At 37.8% G+C, this 9647-nt stretch overlaps 1 protein-coding gene across 5 annotated transcripts in view; it reads right to left on the bottom strand.

Annotated features, from left to right (window-relative positions):
- Window positions 1-446: 446 nt before the first annotated feature.
- LOC117951686 (ecto-NOX disulfide-thiol exchanger 2-like) overlaps window positions 447-9647 on the bottom strand; it is a 157183-nt gene continuing 147982 nt past the window's right edge. For all 5 annotated transcript variants that reach the window (XM_034883508.1, XM_034883510.1, XM_034883506.1 and 2 more), the window contains 3 exons: window positions 8750-8855; window positions 3279-3364; window positions 447-985 (listed from right to left, as the gene is read on the bottom strand). In XM_034883508.1, coding sequence (XP_034739399.1) covers window positions 854-985; window positions 3279-3364; window positions 8750-8855 — 324 coding nt within the window. In that variant the 3' untranslated portion in view covers window positions 447-853. The remainder of the gene's footprint in view (window positions 986-3278; window positions 3365-8749; window positions 8856-9647) is intronic.

Below are 9647 nucleotides of genomic sequence, written 5' to 3'. Positions count from 1 at the left end.
TGCATCAACTACTTCATAATGAATGTTTTTCAGTCATGTATTAACTGTTTGTTCTGACGAAATACATTTGCAGAAAAGAAAAACAGGCCACTGTTTGAGCCTTCTGAAAAACAAAAGGAATCTCCTTTCCACATTGTGCTACAATGAAGCAGCGGACACAGTTATCATCTGTGGCTCCGCTGCTGAAACCTTAATCATGAACGTAGCAGAAAAAGAGAATTTGTTGTAATTCACATTAAATAATTTTGACTTAAATTGTGCACAGAAAAGTCTGCCTTTGTAAAATGAGCCAGACCTGGAAGGCACCATGTTAATGTTGTCTGAGAGTGAATATGTATTCTGTTCTTGATTATAATGATTATATCACTGACATGATAACAAAAAAAAATCAACGTGACCGCTGCATCCGTCTCGGGTGTACTTTCAATAGCCTACACACAAAGTAAAGGGAAATATAAGAATTTATTTCACTCGATTGAACAAAATCAATAAGAGGCAAAAAAGAAAGTCAGAGAGATTTGAGGTTGAGAGTAGACCTTGATGACCTTCCTGTGTAGCCCTTTAGTCCAGGTCTGCCAGTAAGATGAGTCAATTGTGGGCTCAAGTATAAAAAATACCACCATTCCCACAGCTCTGTCAAGATTGGTTTGTATCTGTCCGCCACCTACACAGAACACCCCTTCTTGATCTGAGATCTGCTCTGTATAATTTGTGCTCTTGTCTGTGCAGGCGTCGTCCAGTGTCTCCATTAGTTGTGGGCTTCCTCCACATTTCTAGAGTGTCCTCCGTGTACCTGTGTTGCCTTTTCTGCATTTTGTCGCTTCCATGTCCCAGAAGTGTCACCGGCAGAGTCCTACGTGCTCTTGATGCCTTGAAAGCCACAGAAGTTCCAACGTTTCTCCAAACTGGCTCCGACACCAGTCAGCTCCTGTCTGAAGGTGCAGGGCAGCCGAGACAGAAGAGCCTCCACCTCACTGGTGTTGATCTGGAGAAACACACACACACACACACACACACACACACACACACACAAACACAAAAAGCTTGAGATGCCACGCTTAACAACTACAAATGAACACAGAAAACGTCTAACACCTCTTCTCACACTCTTCATTATTCTCACACATTCACTTAAACCAGATGAAAAGGGCAAGCATCAAGACATTATGAGCTTCATGAAAGGATTTCAGCTGGCTCACACCACACACCACCCTGGTGGGATGAGGTGAATCAGACAGGTGACAGTAGAGACACAAGTTCATTGTGAGAGCTGCTGTAGACCACCCACACTGTCTTGCATTAATAACTAGATTTTTTTAGCCCTGTGCTGATGTCAGGATGCATTAAGGTCCATCATGGAGATAGGAGTGGTGTATCATTACAGACAATGGAGCCGTGTGAGTGTGGAGCCAGAAGATAAGCCAGGAGGATTGGGCTTATTGTTGGAGTATCCAGCCGACGAATTGCCAAAACTGTGGGTTGCTGGATGTGCGGAGTAGGTGTTAAAGGAACAGACACACAGGCAAACAGCGGCATATACACTTTAACAAAAAAAACCCGCAACACGATCATGTATAAAGCAAACACATACAAAACATACAGGTACATCTACACATACAGTACATGTGATGGTCTAAGGCAATAGTTTGCATCAATTTGTTTGTAAAGGGCAGGAGATTAATCAGATCCAACAGAATAATAATAAAGGTGCCAGTCAGATGCAGTGAGAATGAGTGGCAGTAGGTAATCAGAGCACATTTAGAAATCGAGAACGGTCTTGGTGGAATTGTGACGACAAAGCTCAGCTCAGTTATAACCGAGGAATCAGCTCAAACACGGCGCTTTGTTCTGAGAAATCAGGCTGACAAACGGCCTAAACTGGCAGAGGCAGGCAGCAGCAGGCGGACACAGAACATGAATATATTCATCAATAGGTTGTGCATGGGGGATGTGTGATCAAATTAGAAAGTGTTAACTGCAACCGGACAAACGCAGGGAAGCCTTAGCTGCAAAGGAAAAACTAGCTATATATTGAGGTTTTACACTATTAATGAGGAAGGAGCAGCTGAGGCCTAAAAGGTCGAGACAAACAAGATTTTGACCACAGGGAAGGTCAGCGGTGCTTCGTCCTGCATCAGGAGAAAAAACCTGGTGGGATAAACCTGCCACACTGCTGCAACAACTGTCGATTCACTCAGCTGCCCACATGTGGTTGAATCCGGTCACTCCCGGTTTGACTTTGTCACTAACAAAAAGCTACTATTTGCATATGTTTATGTCACAAAAATATCTGTATTCATATCTAGTATTCAGATTACACCAAAAGGGGTCATGGCTTATACCTGAAACTAGAAATTATGTTTGTAGCCTACTCCATTTTCTGCATTGTTACAGATAATGGATGTCCCTTTTATATGTACAAATTAAGTTGCCAACAAAATAATATATCTTAACCATGTAACGGACTTAACGAAATATAGTTAAACATGATTTTAATTTCAACCACAAAAAAAGAAATAAAGTCTACACAGAGTTTAATTAGGAACTGCGCAGCTATTAATGTTTTGGGTGGAAATCTATAGAGAAAATAAAACAGGAGATTGGTAAAAAAATTCATCCAGAGTCGCATATATAGTACGACTTTTTTTTTTAAACTGGAGTAATAGGCTCAGATGAGTATTGGTCCATGAAAAGAAAACAAGAACCCTATTGACAGAAAAACACGCCATAATAGCTGACAGGGTTCTCTAACATATTTTATATATAAGACAACATGTGCATTTGCATGCATTTTGGAAATAAACCCTATCTTCAGCAACTCTAGTTGTCTGTCAATATCAGTTCATGAGCTAAAAATAACACCTGTGGAACATCAGTTAAGCTTTCTTCTGCACTCAACAACTAATCTGGTAAAGAGTTATGAAAGGAAAGTGTCACTGAATGTCTTAGTATTCAACTTAAACCTACATCTCTGTGTTTTTAGTCTTTGGCCTATTTGTTGTCATACACCCCTCGTAGATAACATGTGTATAGTATGAGTGTGAAGGGCAGCTTCAAATTGATGTGTGTGTTCACCACCCTTTACTGAGATAAATAAAGGCAAAAATAAAATCTCAGCGTAATTGATGCCTTTGTCTGCACTTCAGGCTTGTTTGCATGATGGGAGACTATAATGGCACAGCAGGACCCTGGCATACAGCAGGCCCGTATGTCAGTCCTGCAGGGAAATGTAATCTGTGTCAACATGTCTAGGATATGTTTGTGTATGTGTGTGTTACCTTGGTGTCCAAACGCTGCAGGTAGGAACAGATGTACTCGATGCTGGCTCCAAACGGGTGGACGTGCAGGAACGTCGAAATGATCCCTGAGGTAGAACAAATAGGTCATGCAGACATGTTAATTAAACTGTCAAAATGCAAAGACATACCTTGTTACAAAGCTTCAACCTTTGAGTTTCTGTTCCATGTCAAACATGACTTAAAACCACGGCAATATACTGCTAAAAATCAGTTTGTCTTGCACAACCAGGCTTGGGGACGGTGTCATCCCACAGGCCATTAGACCTTTGAACTTTTAAACTCTGAGCTCATTGCACATCAATTTAGCCTAAAACTGTCACTTTATCTATATATATTTTTACTTAGATACAGTACATGTTACAACTGTTTTCCCCTCTGAATGTTTATATATATATATATATATATATATATATATATATATATATATATATATATATATATATATATATATATATATATATAAATAATACATAATAATAATTTATACTTTATTAATCTTGCAAGGGAGATTACAATGCTTTTACTCTGTTGTTAGAACACGCATTACATAAAGTACCCATTCATGCACAAATTGAGAGATGTCAGAGCAAGGGGGCTGGTGCCTTGCTCAAGAGCACCTTGGCCAGGGTGCAGAGATGGGAAGTTAAATATATATACTTTGTTATTGTACTCAAGTAGATTTTTCATATATTTTTTGCATTACTATTTATTTTTGTGCCGACTTTTTACTTTTTACTCCTTACATTATTAACACGAATATTGATACTTTCTACTCCTTACATTTGAGAAAAATTGGCTTGTTGCTTTAGTTTCAAATAATTTCAGTGGAGTTTTAGTTATTTTTTGCGTCATCAATACGGAATACAATCTAATTGGATGGGATTATACGTTGCACTCGACGCACCACTATCATTTTCCATCAAGTGGTTGTTAAAAGATTAAAAAAAGAGAAACTGGATCCGTGAATTCTCACAGAATCACAATTGAATTCATATCTTGTTACTCAGTCAGAATCTTATTAACATGGAGTCCCAGTCTCTGTCACAATAATCCTTTATGTGATGTTTTAGGCCTATTGGCAGAAATCCATTTAAAATGTAGGCAATGGCATACAAAGAGCCTTTTTTCCATGTCCGCTGAATTTTCTCAGCATGCACTCTAGTAACATTTGTGTGTCATTCACAAGGCTACTTTTACACTTTAATAACATTTTCAAGCCTGTACTTAGTTACCTTTAAGTTTAATCAGTACTTCTTCTTTTACCAGAGTATTTTTTAACACAAGTATCTGTACTTCTACTTGAGTACGGGAAGTGAGTACTTTTTCCATCTCTGCCAGGAGGTGAACTGGCACCTTTCCAGCTACCACTCTATTTTGGTCGGTACGGGACTTTAAACCAGCGACCCACCGGTTCCCAGTTCCCTATAAACTGGTGGGACAAAATATCAATAAGGAAATATATCATCATCCTGCTTTGTGTGATCCAATAATCGATACGCTGCCGCCAAATACAGATGTTTTAATTAATAAAATAAGGCGCTCAAAATAGATTTCCCTGCTCCCAGTGTCGCTACTTCATGGCTCCTTGAGTTGGGGCTCAACACATAAAGCAGGGAAACTTGAACATAAGTAAACCAGTTGAAGAGGAAGACATTTTCAACAGGATGATGGAAAGCAGAGGAAAATAACAGATGCCTCAGCCAAATTCCAAATTCTAGACCTACAGTTGCTGTATAGTTCTGTTATTTTAATTTACAGACTTGTGCTGCAGAATTGTGCAGTTTGTTTTGAGTCAAAACAGTTTGGACTTGCAGTGAATAACGAGAGAAAACCTGCACTTAACCTTTTCACAGGCATTTTCTAATGTATCTTCATAGGATTGTTTAGCAATATATTGATTATTACAGAATCGCTGTATCGAAATATTATCCAAATCGTAATGTGTTGTGTATTGTAAGGTAATCTGATTCCTACCTATAGTTTATTAATTTACAATTGCTGTTGTTTGCAAATGTATATGACCGTATTTCATATTTTTGTATAACTTCTTATGTCTTAGATTCTCTTTTTTTTTTTACTTGCAGTTTTCTGTGACAAATCTTATTAGCATTGCTGGAGAGAGCCTGAGACCCAGGATATGAAGTGACAATGGTTGCTTCTGTAATTGCTGTTGATCTAACAATAAATAATTTGAAACTTATATTATTGTTTCTGTACTTGTCTAACTGTAAAACAAGCGAGGATGCATCAAGTGGCTTTTTTTTGGCAGGCTCCCAACACTGTTAAGAGCCTCTTCTATATTGCGGCTCCAGATTAGAGGGAGTGTTTGATGCCATTATTTTTCATCAAAGCCACTACTGAAACTCTCCACAACCTCAACCAAACCCTATGCTTTCAACTAGAGACTAGATAGAAGAACCTAAAACCTCAGCTGAAATTGGGTTGGTGGGTCTCCAGATGATGTGATCTCAATATGGTGGTCTGCATGTATGGCAGGAAAAGCATGTGAGCTAAACTAAAGTTTAGACATACTATACATAATAACAAGAGGAAATTGAGGGATAGTTCCCAATGTATTGCAACTTATGTTTGCTTATCTTTGGCAGTTTTGGCCAACATTGTATGTAACTGATGAGATTTGGAAACAAATCAAGTACGTTTGGGTTCAAGTGGGTTTGTTTTTTGTTTGTTTTCTTAACACACAGTAAGCCTTGATATGGTTTGGGAAACGACAAAGAGAGAGAGATAGAGATATCAGAAGAACCAAACTCTTTTGCTCGGTTTTATTGTTATTCCATACTTAATAACAGACAGTTTCGATGTACTGCTAAATGCTAAAAGATGGTGATGACGGAGTGGATTGATGAAGGAAAATTGCTACACGGACTGCGAAAAGTTTATGGAAATGCTAAAAAAATCCAGTATGCCTGTAACATCTTTAAAAAACATATACTAATTATTTCATCTTTTAGATGAGTCATATTGGTTGCTTAAAGCCTGGTTACTTTTTTTTAGCAATATTGCAGCATTCACGCATTTCAGCAAAGTGCTTATTATAGCTACCATTGAGTACATTGTGGTGTCCACATTATTTGAGGGCAGATTTTTATTATCTCCTCCTACCTGACATTGCACAGAATGTTGTTAAAAAACATTTAGACCATAATGTAGGAAGATCAAATTAACTTATGACATTTTGTAATGTATTTTAATACTAAGAACATTTTAGAGTTTGGTTGGTGGCCAGGGAAGAATGTCTTAGGTTGAGGTTCAGCCGGGAGAATTCTGACTCTTGACCTTAGTATTTCTAAAATCCTAGTTTTTTACTTTGTTAACTTGGTGAATAAAATCATGTAACATGGTAAAAATGATTGCTAAATCTACAAAAATAAGACCCAAGTTGTAATAAAATAGAAATATACTTTCACATTTGTATAACACATAATGTTGAATGTGTTATCAGAAGCACAATAGGTGTTTCATTCTTAATTAAAAACAACAACAGACACGTAAGTCTTTGCAGTTAAACAATACAAACCACAACCCTTTCATCACGTATACTTTTGCTTCTCATTTTTCATGAAGGCGTGAAGGGAACAGTTTTAAGATTATGCAACTGTGTTCATCTACATTCACTGTGTGGAGGGAGAGAAAAGGCATAGATTCAACCCTGATGAAACATTTTCCTTCAGAAGTCAAGTGTCCCTTTTTCTTTTCTGCGGTGCTCACTTCAACTCAGCATCAAACAAGACGTCAAAAGGAGTGATTCTAACATAAAAAGGTGGATCAGGATCTTTAACTGTGGCCCACCTCCTTCTCAGCAAACAGCCAGAGTGGGCATGCACAGAGGACACGCACCATTGACTACCTAACTACCTGCTATGACACAGTAGATGCAGTTATTTCTGGCACTGGAAGAAAGGTAGAACTGGACCCAAATGAAGACATATATAGAAAGCTTAATTATTTGTTAAACTATAGCATAATTTGCATTTCATTTTAACTTCCTAACAAGACAATTTTTATCATTATTGCTTTGAGCCAACGGATGTCCTTGAAAATGACTATGTGAAAATGAAGCGCGCCAGAAAACAGAAAGCAAAATAGGACGAGGCTTTGTTTAAATAATGTAGTGTATTACACACAAGGAAGATAGATGTTGGCCATATTTCCTATCATCATAAAGTCACATTGTGTTACGCAATCTAATGAGCAAATTGAGCTCTTTCTCTCTTGATATCATTCTCCTCTCTTGCTTTGTAATTATGCACAATTATTACGTCAAAACGACAGAAGCAGAAATACTACTGCGGTGGAGGAGGAATCGGTGGTGCTTGGTGTGGTTATGTTATAAAAGCGATAAACAATAAGAAAAATGGAACAACCCATTATAACATAATGTAATCCAATTCAACAGCTATGTAGTGTGTGTACTCACTTTGTGAAACTATAGTGTTTTATGTCTGTTGAGACCACCATTTTTGAGCCTGTTATTTTGTACACGTCCTGTAAGTGTTTTGGTGGCACAATTGCCAAATTAAATTAGAGAGCCATTATCATAAAGAACATATTACCAGCATAAACATATGAAACATAAGACGTTAAATACTGAGCAGGTCTTGTATAGGTTAGATATGCTAGCATCTCTGTAAGGCTGTAAGCTACTGAATTAGTATGAGGAAGCTAATGTCAGGATGCTAACATGCTCACATTGACATTGTTAACATGCTGATGATTTACTGATGACCTTTCACAATGTTAACTATATCAGTTTAGCAAGTTAACATGCTAACATTTGCTCACTAATATACAACTGGAGCTGATGGAACTCTAACTAGTTTTACAAGTTATTGGTTTAGAAGAAAGTATTAGACAAAGTAAAATGTTTGACCTGATAATGACGCTAAAAGAAAAAAATCAGGGAATCACTAAAGTCATTAGGGTTAACTCTTTGGGCACCACAAATAACTCTATGAAACTTCATATCAATCTATTTGATAGTTCTTGAGATATTTCAATCTACACCAAAGCAGACGACTGACTCACTGACATTGCCATCCCCAGAGCCAAGCCCCTAACATGGCAAAAACAGCTTAAACAGCGGATTGCACTTGGAATAAATGACTATAAAACAACTAAAATGTAGGTTGTTAAAGGCACTCTATATCCACAGTTAAAAATGTCAAACAGAGTGAATAAAAGATGGAAACTGCCTGTCAGGATTTTTACGTAATATTTACATGTCCATCAACAGGGACACGTTTGTGACAGAAACTTATAATGTTAAGATAAATTTGTGCGCAGTCAGCTTTTCATATAATTAATGTTTTATATGGTTTAGTTTCATTGGGGTTGTGTTGTAAAAAAACAACCTTTTCCCTGCATTTCAACAATTGGGTTGTTATATTGTAAATGCAGTAATGCCATGGAGATACAGTAAGGTAGCATACCGATTAGCAGTGCATCCCTCTCTGATTGTTCAGGATAGGGACAATTCTTCTCTGGAAGACCTTCCTTGTCCTGACTGCAGGACACCACTGATGATGCTGTTACATCCTGAGGAAAGACATAGGTCACAAAACCCTGGAAGAATATCCACATAGTACCACAATTTAACACCAATGCTGCTGAATAATCTAAACGGGGCTGAGGGTAGTAAAAGTCTAATATTTGAGGGTGTTTTAGCAAGCATGCAAAAAGGAGTGTAAACTGTAAGCAAATGGAAAATAAGAAAAAATAATCCATAAAAAGGACAAGATAATGAGCACAACATGGAGCGAAAAAACAAAGCCAGAAGCTAATGTTCTGAAAAAAGGGGAAAACAAATAAGAGTGGAAGAGAGAGGAAGAGGAAATACTACGATGCTATCATGCTAATGATCACGCTGTTGTTCTTGTGAGCGAGTAAAAGCCTCATACACAGATCTGAGCATAGAGGAGGTAATTTGGATCTGTTTTAGTGGCAGGAAATACATTTATGTGCATCTAGTGAAGTTTCTAAAACAAGGAATGTGGCGATGGAAGTTGGCTTAATATTCAGAGTCAAGTCAAATCAAAACACAGTGGCCTTGTCTTGTCTCAAGTTCTTGTCTAATGTTAGCAAGTGTGCAAGTATGTATTAGAGTGTGTTCATTTACCCTATGTATGTGCACTGTATGCTGAGCCTTCATTTTCTAACCCAGTTGTGTCTGGGTGATGTAGTGACAATTAGCGTACACTCCCTGTGAAGATTGGCCTGTAATGATATGTCTGTCAGTAGAAGAGTTACAAGAGGGAAGGAGGCGAAAAAAATACCAAAAAAATAAGTGGAAGAAGAATATTTAGCACGGAGTAGTGAGAGCTTAGTTTT

Source organism: Etheostoma cragini, chromosome 10 (assembly GCF_013103735.1).
Source record: "Etheostoma cragini isolate CJK2018 chromosome 10, CSU_Ecrag_1.0, whole genome shotgun sequence".
Lineage (NCBI taxonomy): Eukaryota > Metazoa > Chordata > Actinopteri > Perciformes > Percidae > Etheostoma > Etheostoma cragini.
This window is presented reverse-complemented; position numbering and strand designations above follow the sequence as displayed.